This window comes from Spermophilus citellus (assembly GCF_964194105.1).
Source record: "Spermophilus citellus genome assembly, chromosome: 15".
In the NCBI taxonomy this organism is placed as follows: Eukaryota; Metazoa; Chordata; class Mammalia; order Rodentia; family Sciuridae; genus Spermophilus; species Spermophilus citellus.
This window is the reverse complement of record NC_138195.1, coordinates 89284056-89308823: the sequence shown is the minus strand read 5'-3', so window position 1 is coordinate 89308823 and position 24768 is coordinate 89284056. Positions and strand designations below refer to the sequence as shown.

Sequence of the window (24768 nt, the reverse complement as noted above, 5' to 3'; positions counted from 1 at the left end):
GGAGCTGGAGACAGTGGTACATGTCTGTAATCCCAGTGGCTGGGGAGGCTGAGACAGGAGGATGGCGAGTTCAAAGCCAGCCTCAGCAGAAGTATGTGTTAAGCAACCTAGTGAGACCCTGTCTCTAAATAAAATACAAAATAGGGCTGGGGATGTGGCTCAGAGGATGAGTGCCCCTGAGTTCAATCCCCAGTACCCACCCGGCACGGCAAGAAAAAAAAATCTTTTTTGGAACCAAGCCGTCAGATTGATAGAAAAACTCACTGTCATTGACATGGATGGATACCACACCCAACTTCTGGTTTTCTTTAAGTCAAACTTTCCCATTGGCTCAGGTTCAAAGCTAAAAACATCTCAGTAGAACTAGAAAGCAGATGCACTGAGGCTCTGCTTGTAGCCTGTGCCTCTGTTTCAGGTCTGTATTTTCCCAGTCCCAGGGAGGCATGGATCCAGGAGGGCACTGACATCACTGGCTGTGACCCCAGGGACCCCTAGACCCCAAGGACCCCAATAACCAGGAAGTTGTGGGAGAAACAATGAGAGGATTACCAACTGCAGGAGCCGGGCTTGCCAGAGCTGGGGCCACTTCAACAGCTGAAAGAGAAGAGGCATTCACATCAGGGAGGTGAAGACTGACAAAACGCCACCAGCCAAGTGGGCACGTGAGTCCCATTGGTGCCAGTGTGTGTGTGGGGGGTGCCGTCAGAGCTTCCCAGCAAATGCAGCAGTGCTGAGGGGAGGCCAGTGTCCAGAGGTCTGGCTCATCGGGACAGCGGCTGTGAACCATCTCGGCTGGCCTGGGTGGGAACCTGTTTCACTGGAAGCATCTCTCTGAACCAGGGAGGTCACGTATAGTGGCTCTGGAGATGTGAGGCTAGAGAACAGGATGGTGGACATTTGATGCCATTTTAACTCGGAGCACTTATCCCTAGACATCAAGAAACACTAAGTCTTCAGATTAAAATGCCACCAGCCAACAGAGGGGGGTAGAAATGCCCTCTCCTCTGCCTCATCTTCAGCCCATCTGGGGACCTCATCTCTGCCCAGCCCTGAGGAAACTGGGGTGGTGCTGGGCTATGGTGAGACCCCACAATGGAGTAGGGAGTCACAGATATTTGTTGCATGCAATTAATTAGGAATAAAAGGTAACAAAACAGGGATTTAGCACGTTCATTCAGCTGTTTTGAAAAGTTGCCTAAAATGACCCCTCATGGCAAAAAAGTCCCAACTTAGGCAATCAGCAATCAATCAGGAGCATATTCAGAGAGCATAGCTCTCTCTTTGAGAAATATCTTCCAGAGAAACCCACAAGTTAAACACACCTGAGAGAACCATTCCCAGAAGTTAAGAATCACTCCAGGGCGAGGCTCGACTTCTGTTTCTGTGTATGTTTTGGCTCATGGGATTTCTTCTCAGGGCCAGGGGGACTGGCTGTGGTGCATGGCAGGGGGTACTACTCTCCTGACATTAGAGTGACCAAGGTCCTGGCTTGTTGGAGTTCAAAGAGGACATGTGACTTCTCAGTGCTAAAGCCAGGACAATTACAGCAAAGCAGGGCAAGTTCTTGACCCACCTGGGACCCCAGGCCACTCGGGTATCTGCCTGTCAGAGATGGCTGTCCTGCTGGGGAGGGAAGCCGGGCTCAGCAGAGTTCAGGTACCTGAGCAGACAGCCCCGGCGTCCTCGTGGTGCCCACAGTTATGCACAGACAGTCCGAGGTGGTGGCACTGTCCCAGGTTGGTCTCGTTGCCTGCACACCTCACGTCGTCTAGGAAGATGGGGCCGGAACCGTCGCCAAACAGACTGCTCCTGGGAGCTGCCAGGGCTGCCCCACAGCCCAACTGCTGGCACACCACCTGGGCAGCGGGCAGGCTCCAGAGGTCGTCACACACGGTCCCCCAGGTGCCGTTGTGGTAGATCTCCACGCGGCCCTCGCATGGGTGCTTCCCGTCGGCCAGCCTCACCCCCGGCAGATCTGCAGGAGCAAGAGCAAGTGGGCATGAGGAGCCTCCTGCAGTGCTCAACTGGACAGCACATCTGGCTGGAGACTCCGGCCCTGGGGTGCAGCCTGCTGGGGAAGAGCATCTCTCATGCAGGTGGGGAATGTGCTAATGTGGAGCCTTAGAAAACAGAGGAGCAGAGATGCCTGCTGTCTACCTACAATTTAGCAGACTCCACAGTGGCTCTGCCTGGGCTTTGTGGAAGACATTCTGCTTTCACCCTTGTTTATTGTGTTATGTTTCTAAAAATTCCAAACAAGGCAGCCACATGCTTGGAGCTCAGGTTTTGCATTTCTAAGCCAGGTTTCCCCAAACATGATGAGATTATTAGAGCAAATTTAGTTTTACTTTACTTGAATTTAGAGAGCTGTAAAGTACTTATTTGGGAAATGCAAGAAGAGAAACAGTACCTATTTGATGGAAAATGTGTGGATGATCCTGAGGAGCTGAAGAAACTGAACAGGTACAAAAGAAAAGTAGCTTCCGTAAGTACATTTAAGAAAAAAATAATGAAATTTCATATTCATTTCAAATACCGTCTAAGTCATAGGCGTTTTACCTTTAAAGAACCCCATTGAGTCTCTGATCACATAGTTACTATTTAAAATGTAATGGCAGCTCATGAATGAATATGCACATTATTTTTATTAAGAAAATAAAAACTATGGGGCTGGGGTGGCTGCCTCAGCAGAACCAGAGTTCAGCCGCTGCATCCCAGGTCCCAGGTAGCGCTGCAGGTGGAGAAAGAGCTCCTGTCCTTAGGCTCTCCTTCCCCAAACTTCCCTATTCCCAGGTCCCCCCACCCCCATCCCCAGGCCCTCCAGACTTCCCTGGTCTGCCAAGGCCTTTGCATGAACTACCATTTTAGGTCAAGAGCTTTTGGGTTAAAAGCAGCTCTCAAATGCAGAACAGACAACACACTGGGCTGTTAAGATCCAGAACACCTTTTCCTCTAGGCACAGAGCAGGGTCCCAGGAGAATGGGAAACAACCCTGGGTCCTTACAGAAGAGTCTGTGCTCAGGGCACTGTCAAGGCCCCTGAAAGCTTCAAAGGGAAACCCATTGTAGGACCCTGCATTAGACAAGAGTCACCAGTCAGTAAATAACAGACACCAACTCACAGATACCTGGATGCTCAGCAGCTGCAGAACCTGCAGAGATAAAGGAGACACCGGGCGGTGTGACATTAGAAACCAGATGGTGCAGAGGTTTGAAGGTCATTTTCTCTGTTTAAACATGACTGGAGGAAGCGGAGTGTAACCAATCCTTGAGCATCAGGGCTGTCCCCTCTGGTGTGGGTTCTCACCTGGCTAAAATCTCGGCAGCAGTGATTCTGATAGAATTTCCCTCAGTAACTAAAATGACGCATCTGCAACGTAGCAATACTTTTGTGTATCAGTGGTTTGTCAGATGCTCAAGTAAATGTTCTATGTGGATTGTCTCATTTACTCCTTCCAACAAATCTATGACATGAGTACTATTGTTGTCTTTATTTTACAACCAAGTCACCTTCATAGACGCTCAAGTGGACCAGGCCACCCCATATGCTAAACAGCTGATATATTTTTCAGAGTTGGAACAGAAATTCCCTGTCAAGGACATGGGGTCGGCTGAAGGCATGAAGTCGTTTGCACATTCTACCCAGCCTGGGCATCTGTGACACTGGCCAAGAGGCGTCACTGGGAGGAGATTTGGGGTCAGCAAGGTACTCTGAGCCACCACTCACCTGAGCAGATGACGCCAGCATCTTCATGGTGCCCACAGTTGTGGGTGAACCAGCTGCCGTGGGGGCACTGTTCCAGGGAGGCCTCACTTCCTGTGCAGTGGACATCATCAAGAAGGATGCCGCCTGACCCAGGGCTGAAGCTGGCCCCTGGGAGGGCAGATAAAGCCAGGCCACAGCCAAGCTGTCTGCAGACCACATGGGCATCCTCGATGGACCAGCTGTCATCACACACAGTGCCCCAGGTGTTGCCGTGGAAGACCTCGACGCGGCCCTCGCACCTGCTTGACCCATTTGCCAGCCGTAGGCCCAGACCTAGGTGGGACAATCCAAAGAACACCCTTCATAGGGGCCCATCCAGAAGGGACATTTCCTGGGGTGTGCGCTGACAGCAAAGGATAACGAATCCCTTCTCCCCTTCATTTCATCTCCTTTACTTTTGTCTTGGGGACCACACCGTGGGCCTTCCATGCTGCTCCCTGGCCAACTGGACTGTGAGCTGCCCCACTCTGTAGCCCTCCTTTCACTGTGGGTTGTGGAGTTGTGGTTCCTGACAAAGAGTTTGTTGGATTTTTCACAAGAAGTAACCAGGCACACACTAAGTTGTATGTGTGTGTGTGTGTGTGTGTGCACATGTGCATGTGCACCCTTGCACATGTTGACCAAGTGACAATGACAATAGCTGTCATCTATCTTGTCCCCAGGATCAAGTGTGACCCATATGTAAAGTCATTCCAGGGGAATGTGAAGGGCAGCCACTGCAGATGCCACTCATTTTCAAAAGGCAGTGTTACGAAAGGGATTAAAAAACTGGGTGTGTTCAGAACACAGCCAAAGTGAGTTCCTGGCTGGGGGCTGGGAGGAGATTTGGGGTCAGCAAGATGCTCTGAGCCTTTCTAGTTGGCAACTTCCAAACCATCTCACAAGCCGGTGTTGCATCTCACATCTGTTTCCTCCCTCTCCCTTCTAATCACAGATTTTCTAGGTGAACCCAGACATTATCAGCCCACCCTCCAGCAGCTGCCATTTATAGGGCCAGCCTGAGGCCAGGGAGGAAGTTGGAAGTGGACAGTGTGTCCATCTGGGATCCTTCTTCCCACAGTACTGCTGGAGTCTTTCTGAGCTGAAACTCTATGAAGGGAAAGCAACTGAAGAGAGGAGAAAGGATTGGTTACCTGTTGATATGGGCACCTCTGTTGGCTTTGGAAAAGATGCTAAAAGACAGATAGAAAGCAAAAGGAAAAATATATAACATCTTAGTCCAATGTCAAACATTTAACTTAGTCCGCTGCCAGTGGGCTCTCCACCTTCTGCATTATCTGTGGGCAGTTTCTAATTCTAAATGAGACTCCCTAGCTGGGCCTTTCTCTGCAGACAGTACTCCAGCAGGTGTGTGTGTGTCCAGAAATAACCTCCCCAGAGCTTCCTCTGAAGGTTTGGGGTCATTTCTTTCCCCCAGCTCTTCCCTATATTGGACTTTGCACTTAAAGATCAGCCTGGGAAGAACAGCTGAATAAATTTGAAATGTAAACAGCCAGGAGCAAACTAAAAAGTGATGGTTTCAGCTTCTTCATTATTAACACTTCTCTTAAGCAGAGGAAATGTACAAAGATGAATCCTTGCAGTGCCCTGGCCTTGGAAGAGCTGAGCAGACCATGGCTGATATCTTATGTTGGCCCTGCCTCTTGGCAAGCACTATCCTCACCACTGTGCTGAGAAAGCCAGTGAATTCCAGCAGAGCCCACGGACAAATGCTACCGTCCTTCTCAACCTCATCCAGGGGAGGAAACTGAGGCAGGAAGCAGTTTGGAGATTGGCTAGAGGCTCACAGCTGGCTAATGATGAAGATAGGGCGTTTGACCCCTAAACCACTACCATTCTACCCAGGGCGACTATACTAAGGCAAGTGGCAGCCAATTCATTAAAAACAACTGAAATTACCTGAAGTTGTGTAGCGCTCAGCAGCTGCTGGTGTTGGGCTAGGCCGAGAGGCTACGAAAGACATAGGAAGTGCAGGTTGGTCATCCTCCGTTACCCTCCTGAAACCCCAGAGTGGACCTGGGGAGAACCCAGACCAGATGCACCCCACCTAGGCCTCTGAGAATGGCCCTGTGTTACCATGGTTACAAACCCCACGTGTCCTGGATCTCTGGGTTCACTTCTGCCCTGCGGCTAGACCCTGCACTGTCATTTTCTTTTCTTTCTTTTGGCAAGCTGGCCACAGCCATGGTCACCATGTGTGGAGCACCTCTCCAGCTGCTTTGGTGTTGTAATTCTTCCTGTGTGTGTGAGCAGGGGGGCTGTCTTGCCTCCCAGAGTGAATGTCAGCTGTAAAGAGTGGCGTCACATTTGTCTCCAGGACGCACACTGGCACCCTCAGTGCAGGGAGGGACAGGAAAGGCTGTGTGGACCATGGAGCTGGCCAGGAGCTCCAGGGTAGGGACGGAGGAGAAAGATGCTCCTTCAGGCACCTCTGACTCACCCCAGGCAGCTAAAAGCCTGGCTCCAAACCTCCCGGCTCTTTAAGCCCCCAGCCCTGTCCTCTGATGTCCCACTCAGCGTGTGGCTTCAGCTTCTGCTCTCCTCAGAACACTCATTCTATCCCTTGGCTTCTCTCCTCTCCCCACAGCACAGTCCAGCATGCCACCCCCTTCCTCCTACCCTCTGTAGCTGATTGGCCAGTTTGCCTTTCCCCAGCCAAACCCAGAAGGATGAAGAGATGGGTGGGGACTTTTGACTCCAACTGCTGGATTAATCTGCAGAAATTTGAATGGTTGGAAAAGGAATCAGAGCCCTGGATTAGGACCTGGGCTGCTGGCTGCCAGGAAAGATCTTAGCTCTTCAGTTTACGGTGGTGATATGAAGTTTCTGTATACAAGAAAGGGTTTTAAAAACTACAGTGTGGGTAGCAAGTGGGTACACTGGAGATCCAAGTGGCTGCCACAGGGAACAGTGGCCTGGGGACAGTCCAGGATTCCTGGCTGCTCTGTGCGTGGTTGGCACAAGGCTGGAGCAGGAATGCCACTCTCTCCACCCATGCACATAAGTCCAAAACCCACCTGAGCAGATGGCACCAGCGTCCTCATGGTGGCCACAGTTGTGGGTGAACCAGCCACTGTGCAGGCACTGCCACAGCCTGGCTTCTGTCCCCACGCACTCCACATCATCCAGGGCGATGGGGCCCACACCTCGCTTGAAATGTGCCCGCCCAGGGGCTGCAAGGGCCTCGCCACAGCCCAGCTGCTTGCACACCACCTGGACGTCAAGTAGGTCCCAGCTGTCGTCACACACGGTGCCCCAGCTGCCATTGTAGTGCAGCTCCACTCGGCCCTCGCACGGGTGGCCGCCGTCGGTCAGCCTCAGCACCACATCTGGGAAAGGGAGACGTGCTCGGTCACCACCTGGGGCTGCCCTTGGATGCTGGGGCCAGAGGGTAATGAGGACAGTTCCTCTAGTCCTCGTGCATGGAGAGGGGACACTTGTGGGTTAAAGCTGGCTGCAAAAGCACTTTAGGTTTGATTTCTCCTGTCGACTTTTTTCCAGGGGGAATATTTTTTTAGTTGTAGATGGATACAATATCTTTGTTAATTAGTTTATTTTTATGTGGGGCTGAGGATACAACCCAGTGCCTCCCACATGTGAGGCAAGTGCTCTACCACTAAAGGCTTTATTTCCCAGATTGGATTGCCTACTTCACAGAGGTCACAAAGGGCCCCGGAAGTCCTTCTGTAAAGTGAAAATCACCAGGTCCACCAGCACTGTGGCTGCTCCCAGGGAGAATCGTGTTCTCAGACACAGTTTTGACTAAGGAGACTCCAAGCAGGGCTGAGCAGCCGTCCCTGGCATCAGAAGACACATGCAGTGACTTAGTGCAGGGGACTGTGGGTGCTCGGCCAGTTTCTCAAGCCACTCCTTGGGAGATGTGACTCCCAGAGGCCTTGGGAAACCCTTTTAAATCCCTGTGCTCAGTCTCCTGAGGAGGACATCCGCCTTCACTGTCACTGTCAAGCAAGGTCAGGTGCTGAAATGACAGAAGGACTTACCCGTGTCGTTCTCGTTGTAAACTAGGGACTCATAAGATGCGTAGAAGCCCATGTTGGTGACGATTGCGTCGCTGTGGAACACCACGGTCAAGCGATTGGAGGAGGAGGTGAATACTGGGGTTGTCCCTGAGCAGAACCTCCCCAGGGAAAAAGATTCACTTTGTGGGCCATCGAAGACTTCGATGAAGTCGTAAGGACAGCCGTAGAAATTTTCCATTCTGTGAAGTGAAAAGTGACATTCAAACTCCACCCACGGGGGCTTTTCACCCAGTCGGCAGTGACCCAGGTCGGCTCAGGGGTTGGGAAAGCTACCTGAAACCGACAGCTCTTCACATAGGTTGGAGCCTTCCTTACTGACCCTACTGATATGGGCAAGAGGGACCTTCCTGCTTCAAATACCTTTACATTTTTAAAGTTATAATTCAATAGCGTTTGTTCCTTATATATCACAAGGACAGGGAACAGAATTTAAGTAGTGTTGATGACTTATGGTGAAAAGTGAAAATCTCCTCCCGCCCCTGACTAGGCCCCCCCTCACTTCTTTCTCCTTCCCAGAAGCAGTTCCAGTGAATGGCTTCTTTTTATTTCCTTCCAGAGACTGCCTATGCACAGACTATTTAATGGTCTGTGGTTTCTTGCAGCCCATTTTATATCAAGATCCACTATGTGCATGACAGCAACATGAGGATACATGGAAATCCATTTAAATGATCCCCTACTGATGGATAGTAGACTGTTTCCAATCTATTGCTACTATGTGCAAGTTGCCATGATTATTTTCAGTGCACATGAGACTCTCTGTAGACCTAATTCCTGGGGCTGGAATTGCTGGGTTAAAAGATCTGTACATTTAAAATTTTGACGTTAAAAATTCAGGTGGAGTTCACCTTTGAGGATTAAATATGGGAGTTTTTGTTTGTGTATTTTTGAGAGGAATGGATGGAGGAGAACTGCGTGACGACATTAGTGAAAGTAGAGAACATTTACTTACTTGACCACTTGAAATGTAAGTTTGATGTGTGCCCTGGTGTCCACTTGTATGTCCCAGGCACATACCACATTCGTGGGGTATTTGTTAGGATACCAAGGACTGGAGAAGGAGCCTGAGTTATTTGTGAGCAAACCACCACAGTGGAAGTTCTCATCTGTAAGAAACAGTGAAGAAGCCCCATTAGGAGGGCACTGACTTCTGCTGGAGTTTTAGGGCACTGACTTCTGCTGGAGTTTTTAGCCACTCAAGGGGGACATAATGAGAACAGAAGCAGGAAAACATGGTCTAGGGCTGCTTCTGCAGAAAAGTCAGCTATGCAGACCCTCCCTAAGCTCCCAACACTGTTCCCCTGGGCCGATGAAGACCATTCCGGTGTTCTTGTGAGGAGAGGATGATTGTACACAGGGTTGAACGGGCTTTACGGACCTTGTGCACAGACAGGGCAAACCAGAGTAGCCTTTCTCAGTATAGCATGTTATACAACAGCTTGTATGAGACGATCCCTAGTGGTACTTGTTAAAGTACTGAATTGGGAGGACACGAAACTGATCAAGTGCCCTGGATTCCTACTGGCACACCAAAACTTAGCTCATTATGAATGGTCTTTGTCGATCAGAGACTATTTACTGAACTCTAACTAGGCACTTCCCGCTGAAATGATCTAAAGAAGGCCACTGCCCAATTCCCAATCCAATATTTTCTTTGCTTTGCTTCTGGGTTCACCCTATCAAAGTCTTCCCCTCAGTGGAACCCCCGAACCACTCCGGTTAGGAGATGTTCAATTCAAAATGGCTCTCTGTTCAAATAAATTCTTATAAAATTTTAAAATACCAAAATTATCTTTTGATAATTATACAAAAATCCTAGCTGACATTAAGATCAAGGTTACATAAAGCATCCAGTGTATGGCTGCAATATTGGCCTTGGTATGGAAGTGGTTAAAGGGCTCTGTCCAGCTACTTCTCAAATACAAAAGGAAGAAAGGACATTTGTCCAGTTACAGGAAGAGTTGACATTGAAGTGAAACACACATGGGACCACATGGGGAGCTTGCATGAGCTGTACCTGTAAAGGGACTGTCATCAGTGACACCTGTGAAAATACAGAGCAAGAGTAACACCATGAGTGAGGGTCTCTGTCCAGAACACTCCTTTAAAATACTCAGAGCACTGGCCTCCAATACTAGGATTTCTCTGTCCCCCAGTGGACAGAGATGACTCTGGCTTCTCAAGAGCTTGGACCTTCAAACACCAAGTGTGCGGATGGGTGTCACCCATACAGCTTGTCCAGGGCTGGCCTGGGCTTCTCATTGTCTCGCTCCCTCCAGCATCTCACACATGGCCATGGCTGCAAGCAGTCAGCCTTGTCTTTGCAGCAGGTACTGGCTCAGAGTCCCCGTGGCTGACAGGTCGTATCTCTGGTGAATCTGCTCCTTCCCTCCCTCTTGCCTTTCTTTCCACCCTCTGCAGCCCCTCAGCCCCACCATTTTGTCAGTCCTAATGGACTGCACTGCTCTTGTTAATTAGCCACAGAGAACTCCACTGGACTGTGCCCCAACCTCAGGATTAGACAGTAACCAGGATTCACATACACCAGGGACCTGGCAACTGGTCGAACCATATGGAAAAACAGTACCTGTTGGTCCTCCCTTTGGATTGCCACCAATACCTATTCAGAAGTAGGTGAGAGAATGAGAGAGGATTGAGTAAGGTGTTCACACAATTCATGAAAAAAAAAATCGAGCACTTTGTTCAGGATCAAGCGTATTCTATTCTGGGCAGTTGGTGACATGGTATCGAAACTCATTAGAGTTGGTTAAAAGATCAGTGCCTCCTGGTGAGGGAGCACACTTTGCTCTTGGGGACTCAGATGCTACATGTTTGCTTTTGGCAAGTTTCTGGGTTGACTGGGCTTTCCTGACGGGGTGATCTGTCCTTGGCGAGATCATAAGACCCGCGTGTGATCCTGGACAGGCCTGTGCTGCCTTGTCAAGGGCAGATGCCTGTAGTCTCCATTAGAGGCTGGGAAGATTAAATGGGAGTGTGAGGGCACAGGTTGCCACAAGAGGGTGGCATGGCTAAGCACTGGATGGGCACCGACTCCTCTTCCTACTCAGGAGAGCAGTAATCACTGATGCTCTGGAGGTCCCTCCAGGAATAGGACAGCTGCTGAGACTAACCCTCTATTGAGTCACCTCAACTTTCTTCGGGGAGCCGTTAACATTTTACAGGTGCCGCCGTCGAAGAGGGAACTAACTCTTAAGCAAATTGACTTAAGAAGCTGGCCTGACGCCCGCCCAGCGCTTGCCTGGACTCATTGCCTGCTGCTGTTGACATGTCCCTTCCCAGAGGCTCCCGGTGGGTGACATCCCCCCTGAGGTGTGCGGTGTGCTCACGGGTGCTCACCGGAGCAGATGGCGCTGGCGTCCTCGTGGTGCCCACAGTTGTGGGAGAGCCACCCGTTGTGTGTGCACTGCCACACCTGGGCCTCGGTCCCTGTGCACCGCACGTCATCCAGCATGATGTGACCAGTACCCCTGTCAAAGTAGCTCTGAGCTGGGGCTGACAGGGCCTCGCCACAGCCGAGCTGCTGGCACACCACCCTGGCGTCGTTCAGGTCCCAGCTGTCATCGCACACCGTGCCCCAGGTGCCGTTGTAGAAGACCTCCACCCGGCCCTCACACCTGTGGCTGCCATTCACCAGTCGCAGGGACATCTCTGGGGACAGGAAAACGGGGGCTTCTGAGCTGTGGTGCTTTCCACAACCCTAGGACCTTCTGCAGGTAGAAAGCGTTTTCTGGCACGTGGGCACGGGTTCCCCTGCTAGACTCTGAGCCCCTAGGAAGTGTATCCCTGTGTCCTGATTTACCTGGAATAGTCCTGGCCGTGATGGGGGAAGATCCACCAATGCCTGCTGATTATTTTAGAACCTCTTTTAAACTCATAAAAGTATCCCAGCTGGACAACAGCTTACACAGACCCCAGGCGTGAGCCACCCGAGTGTAGTGACGTGTTCCCTATGCCTTGTGGGAGGACCTCAAAGAACCGGGAATGATCTGGATGGTTTTGTACTGGATTCAGCTGGGAGCAGGTGGGCTGCTAGTTGCAGTTTCCCACAGTTTTGGTCCAGATTGATGGTCCTTCCCTTGGAGAAGGAGGCTCTCATTTGGGTCCTTTGCCCACACACACAGCCAGTGCAAGATAGGAGACCTCGGCCATCTGTTTCTTCAGTGGGGGTGACACTGGGCGGCAGAGCAGGGGTGAGGACTGTGTCTGGGGCTTGTGTGGATGTCACTAAGGTTGTCAGCAGTGGGAGTGATTCCCCAGATTAGATCCAGAAAGTGCCTCCTCTCTTAAAGGGACAGGATGCGAGTTAGACATAACTCCTGTGAGGCTCATGTCAAAATACCCACCACTCTCCCTTTCATCTTGCGGAATGGTGCTGTACAGAGCATAAAACCCCGTGCTGGTGATCATGGCGTCACTTCTGAACTCCACGGTCATGATATTCGAAGACGAGAGGAATGTGAGCTCTTCCCCAGCACAAAATCTGCCCATGGAGAGCGAGGCAGCTTGCCGTCCATCAAACACCTCCACAAAGTCATAGGGACACCCATAGATGTCCTCTAGTCTAGGACAGGAAGGCAACGTTAGACTCCCAGGAGATCTGGGCAGGCATCCTGCCATCTTCTCCTAACCGGCCCCTGCTAACCACGTGACCTTTGAAGGAGCAGCTTGAATCCGCCTCCCATCCTTCCCTCCTGGGACCACCCAGTTATCCGAATCCATCTCTCGCCTGGTCCATTTTAGTGACCTCCCACCAGGAATCCTGGCTCTCAGCTTCCCCCACCCCTTTTCTCTCTACCTTGAGTGTCTCCTTAATGTCCCCTGACTCTTTAATTCAAATCCTGCCACTCCCTGGGTGGTGGTCAGTGTTCAACAGGGGCTCATTGAGTCATAATCAAGAAGACTCCTGAGCGTGGAGAAATAATGAGAGCTGTGGAAAGCTCCAGGCCTCATTGGGTGGACCCTTCCCATCAGTGTCCCAAACTGCCTGGTCCAAACCAAATGCTTTCACACAGGTTCCATCCCACCTGGATGACCAGAGGCTTCTTGACCGTCCCCTCCACTGCTTCTCCTCCTCACCCTCTAGCCCACAGCTGTAGACGTGTGGATTTTTCTTCACAGCACTTGTCCACTTATTGCTATCTGAGATTGTCCACTTAGTTTTTGGTTTATTTGAGCACTGTCTTTCCCTCTAGGATGCAAACAGGATGGAAGAGGGCTTGTCTGTCTTGTTTGGTGTGAGAAGCCCACTCCTAGACCAGGGCCCCCACAGAGTGAGGCTCAATACACACAAGTCCTATAAGTGGTAAAATCTCTTCAAGTTCAGAACCTCGTTGTAAATCATGACTGATTTTATGTCTTGAGAAACAAAAAGCAAATATTGATAAATCTAGACTTAAAAACATAGAACCCTCCCAAATTAGCAACTGCGCTCTGGTTCTAGGCAACACATTAAATGCTTTCTTGATTGTGTGCTTCAGAACTGTAGTAGGAACTTTACCTTGTAATAGCGGCCTTTTCATTAGAGGGGATGTGAGCCATTACAGTTCTTTGGAATAACTATTTTCCAGAAGTGAAAAAATGAGATGCTGTGTCTTAATAAACCATTAGAACTTTAAATTTCATATATTAGAAATATGTGATACCAAATCTCTTCACACTGTTTTCTACAGATAAATGCATATTGAATGAATGGATGATAAACATAGATTGCTCATAATGTGTAACCCCTGATGTTCATTTATGTCCTCTCTAACCAAAATGAATTTGTCAGCCAGGAGACACCAGTGGACTCCACCCTTTGTTCTACTGCCTGCACTTTTTATGCTTCTGAAGACAGCAGTTAGCCATTCAGACCCTGTGCTGCTGTGGCTGATGATCGCAGGCAGGAAGAAGCAGCAGAGATCTGAGACATACTTCAGGACAAAGTCAAGAAGAGAGAATAACCCAGATACAACCAGTGTAGACAGGTGGGAAGGTATTTTTTTTTAGAAAGTTACTCATGTGTATGGTGTATGAGTGAATATATATTCATATCTCCAACTGGCCCTGCACACCTGTGGGTTCTGCACCTGAGGATGCAATCAACCGTGGATCACAAATACTTGAAAAAAAAACTGCATCTGTACTAAATCAGTCCTAAAACTGCAGACTTTTTTCTTATCTTGATTCCCTAACATTACAGTGTTCCAGCTGCTTGCATAGCATTGACTTTGAATCAGGTTGGTCAGTCATCCAAGGTGATTTGGGGTACACAGGAGGATGTGTGGGTTCTGATTTATTAGAGGATTTGAGCATCTGTGGGCCTGGTAGCTAAGGGTAGGTGGGGGACCCGAAACCAATCCCCTGTGGATACTGATGGTCAAATGTATACAGGGACATATAAATATACATTAAAATAGGATAAATTCCTTTAAAATGGGCAGTGATTGGAGAAAGAAGTAGGAAGTGTGAGGTTCATAAATGGAGGAATAAATGAGCTGCTCAATTTGTAGAAGAAAATCTCAGCAGAGACGTGGTAGAAATTCATGGAGGGAAGAGAAACCAAATTTGCCTTGGATGCATCAAAGGGAACAAAGATGGGGGGGCGTGGAAGAGCAAAGCAGATCTGGATTCAGCAGGGGAAGCAGCCTGTGTCTCTGGTGAGCTGGCTGAGGTGGAGGGGTGAGGTGTTTGGGTGTGGCCACCCTGCAGGGGCACCAGGGCCCGCTGTTCATGGGTTATTCTCTCATTGCAAAGGAAGTTGAGCTAAATGACTGAAAGACCCTCACAGCCCAGGTGTCAGACCAGTTCTCACCTAAATGTGAAAGAATTTGAGCCACAGAAAGGCTGCCTCTTTGAGGAGACCCCGGGGTCATATTCCACCTGGCTTTTGAAGTAGAGAGGGGCGAGGCCACTCACCTAAGGCTTGGGATGGTCAGCTGTATGTGGAACTTCTCAGCCACATGTATTACCCAGATGCACTCCACGTCGGTGGGGTAGTTTGTAGGATACCAAGGACTGGAGAAGGAGCCTGAGAGGCTCGAAAGGACTCCCCCGCAAGAGTTACTTCCCTCTGTGAGAGCAGAAGAGAGACCGTGGTTGGCCTCTACGGGCATGCACCCTGCATTTCCCCAGATGCAGGAACCAGAATTCCATCAAGCTCAACAGCAGAATCACAAAAAGGGGAGGGACTCTGCTGGTCTGGGCAGGGCTGTGGCTTGGCTGGTGCGGGTGGTACTCCTCTCAGGGGGCATGTGGGAGGATGAAAGTGGGACCTTACAATCAACTGTGGGTGAGACTGGAAAAGGACTGGACACATGCAGGTGACATGTGGGTGTGTCCAGGCTGTACTTCTTTAATGCTCTCCCCAGGTTCCTGTCACACAAACCAGCTCAACTCAGGTGTGGACAGCCCACCCCTCTGACAGGGCTTGATCCCACCCATTCCTCCCCCTCATGGCAGACTGGACAGATAGAAGTCCATTCTGCTTTTATGAATTATCCAAATGATCTCACTTGATGCTTTATAGGCCATGATTTCAATGAAGAGGGTTACCTTTTGGTGTAGGCACTTGAGCAACAGCAGCTGCAAAATACAGAGAAAACCAGGAGAGAGCTGAGCATCATAAAATCACACTTGCAAAACAAGGGAGGCTGGGGAGGGAATGATGGAAATAGATTGGACTAGTGGGGAGGGGACTAGGAAAGACAGTAGAAATAACTTCCCTAGCCTTGTATTTGTCCACATGACCAGGGTAACTCCTCATTGTGTACGACACAGAGTGGGAACCTAATAGAATAAGTTATACTGTGTGTATGTATATCCTGCCAAAATACATTCTACTGTCATGTGCAACTAAAAATAAAAAATAAAAAGATTTTTTAAAAAAAATCACACTTAATTAAGAGCAAATGAATGAACATGTTACTACTCTTGGGTTTTACTAAGTAGTGTGGACACTCTCTCTTTTCTCCCTGGTCTAGGGTGGAGCTGGTCCATTTCTTTCAATGGATTCACCAGATAATCACAGACAGTGTCTAGCGGCGTGACATCTTTTCTCTTCTGTGCTTGGTCCACCAAACCCAAGGGCTGTCCTGAGACTGATTGGTCACTGTGAATGACCCACAGTAACATCACTGGGCTTGTTGACCATGCCACTGTGTCTGTAAAAATTGATCAAGTGCCAGAATCCAAGAGGAGAGAAACCAGAATCCTAGAGCCAGGGGCGGGAGGGGTAGGCCGGAGGGTCCTGTGAAGGAAGGTGGGCTTCAGGGCTTGTTTAAGGTCCCTTCTTTCTCCTTTCATGCATCCTGTTGGCTCTGATTTCTATGTAGCACGTATCTCAACATTCAATATCCCGTATTCTCAGTCCTCTCCCCACAAGGCTGGCTGAGGGCAAGGAATTTTTGAAAGCATGTTCTTTGGGATGTGCCACCTGCCTGAGTTTACAGGGAGGCTTGGTGGGAGGGAGTCTGAAGCACCCAGGCAGAGGGCTGAGAATTCCTTTACCCTGTCATCTTGCTCTGCAGCCAGCTCTGCTGCAAGGGGCAGAGCAGTGAAGTGAGGGATGCTGTCCACTTTCCTGTCCTTTGTCCTTTGCCCAGGACAGGGTTGGGGACCAACACAATGATTTTTTTCCAACCTTCAGCATCTCAGAAGCAATTTTCTTTTGTTAAATGCCTGATACACAGTATTTCTCTCAGAAAATTAAATGGCAAAAGTATTATATTTTTGTGCCTAGATAGAGGTCTCATGGTCTATCAGTAAGTGGTTTGCTGGATTAATGCTCACAGATGGATACTATGTACGCAGAAATGGTCCCTTTCCCACCCCCACCCCCAGTTTCTTTTTTCCCATGGCCCATTCTCTTCTCCAGTCAGCGAGGCCTCTATGCTTCATAAAAAGGGATCTTGGAGTACAGGGAAGAAAGAAAGGCCCCTGAGGTTTGAAACCCTGGGCTCCAGGAGGACTTAGGTGCAGAATCAGCTGAAGCACTGAAAGCCCCACCCTCCCTTCTCCTGTCCAGGCCTCCTCCTTCCTGACCCAGGCTACAACGGATTCCTCGCCAGGGAAGAAGAGGAAAGCCAGGAGGAATCAAAGGGGCCCAGCTATTCGTTAGACCCTAAGAAGGGATCCTGTATGCTCTGTCTTCCCTCCAGGGCTGCTATAAAATTGTGGGTCCCATTGTGAAATGAAAATGTGGGGCCTCAGTCAGGGATGGAGAAACGACTCTCCTCTTTCCACAGGACCACTGCTCCATCCACAGTGAATGTGAACCCTCAAGGGATGGTGCTGTCTGTCCTGGGGTGCACACAGGCCCTGGATCGAAGTGGGTAAGAGACCTCCACTGAGTTTCCACAGATGTGCCATGGTGCTGTCCGCCGGGTAGGGACAGCTTCCAGCCATCCTGGGGGCCCTGAAACATCACAGGGTGCACCCTCAATCCTGGCACCATCCAGTGCCCAGCCCCCAGTGGCAACAGTCAATGGCAGAGGCAGAGAGGACCTAGGCCAGGCCCTGGGAGCTGGGGTCAGGGAAGAAGGCAGCTGAGAACCTGTCTTAGAAGCAGAGGGAAGAGGCAGGGCCCCGCGAGCTGGGTCTAGATGGAATTGTGAGTTTGGGAGAAGGACATTGCAGCTCGTGACTTTGAGTAGGTTACCAGAAGTTCTACTCTGTTGTGTTGGATAAGCCAAGGAATTCAAGGCAGAGCCCCCAAATGGTTTGTTTCCTTCTCTCTCTCTCCCCCCGCCTCCTCTCTCTCTTTGGTGCTGGATATTGAATTCAGGGATGCCCTACCACTGAGCTATATCCCCAGTCCTTTTTATTTTTTATTTTGAGACGGGGTCTTAGTAAGTTGCTGAGCCTGACTTTGAACTTGTGATCCTCTTGCCTCAACCTCCCAAGTTAGGATCACAGGTATGAACCACTGCACCTGCCCAAATGGTTTATTTACCAGAGGTCTGTTATTGAGCAGCAGGTACAGAGTTTGCCATTGAATGCCTCTTTGTTTCTGTTTGTTTCTCTGCATGCTTTCATTTTCTAACCCACGTCCCTGAGATGCAAACCTTTCTACCTTCTCTCCTCTCCAGGTTGACCCTCTCCTCAGTCACAGTGATTGAACCATTCTTCTTCTCTCTCCTCCTGCGCCTCCTTGCTCTGCCACTAGACAGGGCGAGTTTTGAAAGTAATTCCATTTGGGAAACGTGACTTTTGGTCCCTCATCTGAGCTACTGGCTCTCAACCTGAGCCGCACATTGCATTACATGGGGAGATTTAAGTATTAGTGATGAGTGGGAGTCACCCCAAAGGTTCTGGATGTGACTGGTCCTGGATACAGTCAGGACACAGGGAATTTCAGAAGCTCCTTGGATGGCGGCAGTGTGCAACTATAATTGGAATTCAGTGATCTGGTCACTGTTCACCAGGGTCTTGGTCAGGACACAGGTCAGATTCCTCTTTAATTTTGCAGAGATGGAAATTCCCAGTGTTGGACTTACCTCTGGGTATAGGAGTCACATCTGTAGCCCAGTTCCCAGCACCTGCATATATGGAAAATAAGCAAATTTAGAGATCTAACTTAAATTCTATGAAGACAAAGAAATGGCTTTCTAGGTGGGCAGGTCTGAAGCAGGCAGGCCTCACGTTACCTAAGCAAGCACAAGGACGTGGCTTTCTTAGGAAAGACACCTAGGAAATGTGCAGAGAAGAGGACCAGCCAGTTGAGTGGTCTGGTGTGCTTATCCTCAGAACAGTGAGCCCCTCAGTAATCTCTGGCTACCTGGCTGAAGGGGTGTTCATCTGATGGCCACTGTCCTTAGATTCCCTGGCCCTTCTCTATCTATGCATGGTCTCCATCTATCACTAAGACCCCTCATAAAAAGAACCCACTGTGAGAGGGAAGGGTACCTGAGCAGACAACACCAGCATCCTCATGATGGCCACAGTTGTGGTCTGACCAGCCAGAGCTGGGGCATTGGCCCAGGTGGCCCTCACTTCCTGAACACTGGACGTTGTCCAGGAGGATGTCTCCAGAGCCTGGGCCAAAGTGGGCCTTTCCAGGAGCAGCAATGGCCTGTCCGCACTCCAGCTGTCTGCACACAACCTCAGCTTCCTTCAGGTCCCACAGGTCGTCACACACGGTGCCCCAGGACCCCCGGTGGAGGACCTCCACGCGTCCTGAGCACCTTCCGGAGCCGCCCACCAGCCGCAGCCCTGGTCCATCTTCTAAACAGAGGAGGATTTTATTTTTGAATTTTGAAAGTTTAAATGTAGGAAGTGGCTTCTAACTCCCGTGCCATGGCCAAGGCCAAACAACACAAGAGCCAAACCTTAAAGCTGTCTTGGTTGCATGATAGGCAGAAGGGCTTAGAGTGAGACAGAAATCGGGTTTGAATCCCAGTTCTACTGCTCTCTAGTTGTGTAACTTTGACAAATTGTTTTGTCTGTCTGAGCTTCGGTTTCCTCATCTGTAACATGGGAGCTCCAGCAGCACCTACCTCAGAGGGCTGCAGGGATAAATCAACCAGGGTGTCCACATGAAGGACACAGCTCAGCCCCGGCAACATGGATGCAGCAGATCTTTCCATGTGGTTCTGTGTATCAAAATGCCTAGCTACTGGGGAAGCAGATTCCCAGCTGCTCTTCTTTGGTGTGTCTTGGATAAGTATAGGTTTAGTCCCCTGACAGGCATTGTTCCACCAACATGGCTGTGGCTTCATTGAATCAAATGGCAATGGCAATTTCTGGGCCAAAGGGCAGTGGCCAGTTGGAATTACCTGCTGCCTCCTGGAGCTACCCTAAAGACAGCCTCTTCTTACTGTGCCCACAGTAAGGCTCCTCCACTCTGCTCCAGTATGTCCAGCTCTCCCCTGGAGGCCTTTGCATCTGCTGCTCTCTCTGCCTGTCATTTCTCACGTCACCTCCTCAGGGGTGCCATGTCCCCAGGTGCCCCTTCCCTCAGGCACTCTCTACTAGGCCACCTTCCCTGTCTTCCCAGCCCTTATCTGCACCTTTTGTCATCCCTATCCCCAACTCCTCCTGCCTATTTACTTGCTTCTCTTGTCTTGAGCCTTCCTCTTTCTGGCACCCACACTGGAACACAGGGCAGGGAGCCGGTTCTGTTCTGTGCCACACCCTTACAACAAGCCTGGAGCATGAAGAACCTGCCTGGCTGTTATTTAATGAGTGAATTGGGGTCATGAGTCAGAGTGGTCTTGATTTCAAATGCTGGGGGTTCCTTACCCCAGGGCAGGGTCTCAAACACGCCTTTGAAGGTCAGATAAGAGAAATTCCCTTCACAAAAATCACACAAACTCAAACTGCAGCTGGGGACTTACTACTTGGCTTTCTGAAGGCCTGAATGAATTACCAAGACTCCTGCTGGACCCTGAGCACCGAAGTCCCTAACTGGAAGGCAGCATGCTTTCAGATTGAAAATTGGGAGAATGCTGGAATGGCTGCCTATAGGGCCATGGAGAACAGTGGTCCTAAGCCTCTCCTTGGGTGAGACCAAGAACCGTGTGTGGAAGTATGAAATGGACAGCTGGTAGAGAAAAGCGCCACCTCTAAGGGTCCCACGTTTCAGCACTCTGGACAGTTCCCGAGGTGCTGACAATAGCCGATTCAGCCTGAAGACACTGCATACCTTACAGCTGTCCCCAGGATGGTTGCTGCCTGGCCCTTTACACTCTGGGTACACATCACTACTTTACTGTAGCTTGCCACATGGCCCTCTGTGGGAAAATCTAGCAGGTAGTGAGCAGGGCGGATGGAGCTGAGAGTGAGGATCTTTGAAAACAGAATCCCAAACCTCTGTCATAGGGGAGCCTCTCAAGTGAGAAACTGCTCGGTTATTTACAACATCAAAAGCTACCAGAGGCTTCCCACCTGATTCCCTTTCACCCTGTGCAATCGCATTGAACAGAGCATGAAAGCCGGTGTTGGTTATCATCGAATCGCTGCGGAACACCACCGTCATGATTTCTGACGAGGAGAAAAATAGTATAGCTGCCGGGGCACAGAACCTCCCCATGGAGAGCGAGGCGGTCCTGGGGCCATCGAAGATCTCCACCGAGTCATAGGGACAGCCGAGGATATCTTCCAGCCTGCGGGAAGAGAAGTGGAAGGTAGTGGCAGGTTAGAAGCTTCCTAGATGTTGATGCTCCAAGTGTGACAATATAGAGCTCGAATATGTGGATTACAGCTTAAGTTTCACACTAACATAGAAATGTTGATTGATTTTTTCAGATGCTTTCTCAGAACTCCTTTTCTTTCCCTGAGGAATGTGTGCAACTTATTTATGACAGAAGTTTTAAAATCTTAATTGTTTTGGCCAGTCCCAACCTACATGAGACATTAACAAATAAAAACAATATTTGTTATGACTGTAATAATACTGCAGCTAAATCAACAGTCAGATCACCTGATGATCAGCATGTAATGGGTGTCACAACCAGATCTCCCTACCACTAGGATCTTCCATAACATCCAAATTCTTAGGAGGAAAAAACTTAATTTTAAAATGAAAGCAATAGCAGCATATAGAAGGGTATTTGCACTTTGGCCATTTATTTATGAGGGATATGATGAAGAGTGATGCTGAGGAAATACACAGCCCACATCATGATAGGCTGGGGAGGTGTACGTTCAGGCTCCCCCTTACTGTGGGATAATTACGTCCCTGTGGCTTCAGCCAACAAAGATAACGTGGGTTGGGACTTCATTATTTTATTTTGTTTTGTTGGACCGTCTGCATCCATGGCTTGGTGTAGTCATGACTGATCAACAGTTCAGAGCCTGGCTGAGGCTGGGTTATCAGGGTTCCACAGCCTCGCCATTGTGTGCGTTGCAGGTGTTGTGTACAAGAAAGGTCCTGTGCAGACTCTGCTTGAGGGATCACGGATCAGTGAAGAGCTGAGTTCCGTGTCTGACAGACCGACGTGGGTTGGCCTTGGGAAAGCTAGTGTCCCCTGGGAGTTGGTTTCCTCACCTCTAACGGGAATGACAACGACATCTATTTGGGAGCTGTATTAACCCCCAAAGCAGAAAGGTGTACAGGACAGTGTGGGCACACAGTCAGCCTTTAAAAAGTCAGCTATTATGTCACCGAGACAAAAATATGGCAGTGACTAAGGACTACACCTGTTCTCTTCATGTCAGGGATGAGACAATGTCTTTTCTGTCTCCTTTCACTTTGTGGAACACTCAGAAGATGCACGTCCCAGGGCTGGAGTAGTGGGCCAATGTGTGCATAAGGAAAGTCTCCTACTGTTTGTTTAAAATTTAGATTTAAAAAATAAAGTTTAAGAAGAAAACTATTGGCACTCAGTGTATTACAAGGGAAAATGTCTTGAGTATTTTGTGGTAATTTTAGGGGAAAAAAAAACAAAAGAGAAACTATCCAGAGAAGGTCAAGTGAATATGTTCACCAACGAAGTCTCAAGCTTACAATTCTGTAAATATTTCAATAAGATTGATAAAGACACATTAAAATGGGTTAAAAAATCATAATATAGACTTTGTATCCCTCATAAATATCTTCATATGCATATGGGAGGTAGATATGTACCTCGAATCATTCACCTATTATTTTTCTCAAAGGATTAGACCTGTAAAACATGATAATTATTTCAAAGTTACCATAAGGTGCTCATTTTAAATTTTTACAGGTGTTTCACACCTGGCAAATGGGCAAAGTGGGTTAATAAGCTACTTACTGAGTTTTTTAAGCTAGAAGTGACTCAGTGCATGACATTATGAATGTAAGCCAAATTTGACTTGGAAAGATGGTAGAGTTTTGTGTTTTTCTGGGTTCACCCTTAAATGTTTCCCACTAAAAGATATATCTTCATCATAATTTTACAACTGATATTGTTATGTGGATATTTAAAAGTTTTCTTACTTCAAACTTGGAATCGTGAGCTCTATGCGGAATTTTTTATCCACATGAATTTCCCAAACACATTGGATGTCTGTTGGGTAGTTTTCTGGATATCGTGGACTAGAAAATGAGCCAGAGAGACTAGAAATGACCCCTCCACAAGAGTTACTTCCTCCTGAAACAACAGGAAAAAAAAGATGTCAGGATGGTGTCACCCAGTGGTCCAGCGGAGTCCAGTGGCCTTGCCTGGCTGGACACCCAGAGCCATCTGAGCCATCTTTAGCCTTCATTTCTCTTAGGAAGGAGAGAGCATTCAATCCTATTCTGATGGGTCAAAAGTGTTAACCATTCATGAAAGTTCCTTGTCTTTCCCTCCTCATTACCACCTGATAGAGAAGTGTGACCTTTGTCCTCTCTGCCTACTGCCTCCTCCCCTGGGGTTTTGCATGCTGGGAGCAGATCTACCAACTGAGAGGTTGGGAAGGAGAGACAAAGAGGTTGTGCACCCATGTAGGGGAGAGATTGGGGGGGTCTGGGGAGCAAGAGGCACTAGAACAACTCTGGGGTCTGATGAGCCCGAGATGAAGGGAAAGGGACTTGGAGCACTGCTTGGGGAGGCTGTGACTGGGACCCCCTTGGAGTACTTTTTCATAACTTTTCCCTAGAAAAGGTAGATTGTGTTTCCTATAACTCAGTTGTACTCACACTGGAACTTGTAGTTTTTTGGACTTATAAGGGTAAACAAGATAACAGTGAAATCTGATTCTTTCATATTTGTTTTCAAATTTGTACAACTAGATATATGCACACATGTGTACATTTAAAGCAGCATGACACGTAAGGAAGCAGAGACTTAGAATATCAAATGATCTTGGAGGAAGCTTGAAAACACAACCAGCTTTATTGACCTTGTCCCTACATATTGTAAAGTTGCTTAAGTTTTCTTCTTTCTGCTCCTCTGGCCAATTTGCAGTCCTATCACGGTCCTGCAGATTGCTCGTCCTTCCTGAGATGGATGTTGGGAAGTGGTAGCGCTCCTGGTTGTCCTAGAGTTTTACCACTAATCACATCTGTAGGTCACAATGACAGAGCCAGGTCAGCCTGACATTGAAGCCCCCGAGAGCAGAACTCCCTGTACTCTCTCCACACATGTGGCAGGGGATGGTGGGCGGTTGCCTCCTCTCTACAGGACTGTTCCCAAAGAAGGCAGGCTGAGCCCGGGCCTGATGGGCTCAGGAGCCACATTCTCACATCTCTCGTCAGCCTCCTGCCTACTCTGACCTGCTTCTCTCATTAAAAGTTCAGCATTTATAAACAGATGTAATGCAACTCCTATTAAAATTCCAGTGATGTTCTTCAGATAAATAGAAAAAGCAGTCATGAAATTCGGTCCAGAATAGCCAAAGCAATCCTTAGTGAGAAAAGTGAAGCAGCAGGCATCACAATACCTGACCTTAAATATACTACAGAGCTATCATAACAGAACCACATGGTATTGACACCAAGACAGACATGAAGACCAATGAAAAAGATAGAAGACACAGAGACAAACACACATAAGTACATTTGTCTCCTAGACAAAGGCATCATAAACATACATTTTAGAAAATATAGCCTTTTCATCAAATGATGCTGGGAATACTGGAAATCTATATGTAGCAGAATAAAATTGAACCTCTATCTCTCATCCTGCACAAAATCCAACTCAAAGTGGATCAAAGACCTAGGTTTAGACCAGAGGGGTTTGCCCCTACTAGAAGAAAATGTAGGCCCAAATCTTCATCATATTGGCTTAGGAACCAACTTCCTCAATAAGATTCCTAAAGTGCAAGAAGTAAAATCAAGAATCAAATGGGATGATATCAAACTAAAAAGCTTTTTCACAGCAAAGGAGACAATCAAGAATGTAAAGAGAGAGCCCACAGAATGGGAGAAAATCTTTACCATCTGCACCACAGATAGAGCATTAATCTCCAGGATATATAAAGAACTCAAAAAACTTACCCCTGGAAAATGAAATAACCTGATTGATAAATGGGCAAAGGAACCGAACAATGACTTCATAGAAGAAGAAATACAAATGGT

At 48.7% G+C, this 24768-nt stretch overlaps 1 protein-coding gene across 1 annotated transcript in view; it reads right to left on the bottom strand.

The window, feature by feature from the left end:
- Nucleotides 1–24768, bottom strand: part of LOC308634442 (scavenger receptor cysteine-rich domain-containing protein DMBT1) — a gene marked incomplete at both ends in the record, with an annotated part of 62084 nt that overhangs the window by 18918 nt on the left and 18398 nt on the right. Inside the window, 12 exons of the mRNA XM_081268259.1 lie at nt 1661–2019; nt 3723–4038; nt 5665–5715; nt 6783–7094; nt 7767–7984; nt 8758–8955; nt 11153–11474; nt 12170–12387; nt 14724–14910; nt 18711–19028; nt 20691–20908; nt 22705–22858. Coding sequence (XP_081124385.1) covers nt 1661–2019; nt 3723–4038; nt 5665–5715; nt 6783–7094; nt 7767–7984; nt 8758–8955; nt 11153–11474; nt 12170–12387; nt 14724–14910; nt 18711–19028; nt 20691–20908; nt 22705–22858 — 2871 coding nt within the window. The remainder of the gene's footprint in view (nt 1–1660; nt 2020–3722; nt 4039–5664; nt 5716–6782; nt 7095–7766; nt 7985–8757; nt 8956–11152; nt 11475–12169; nt 12388–14723; nt 14911–18710; nt 19029–20690; nt 20909–22704; nt 22859–24768) is intronic.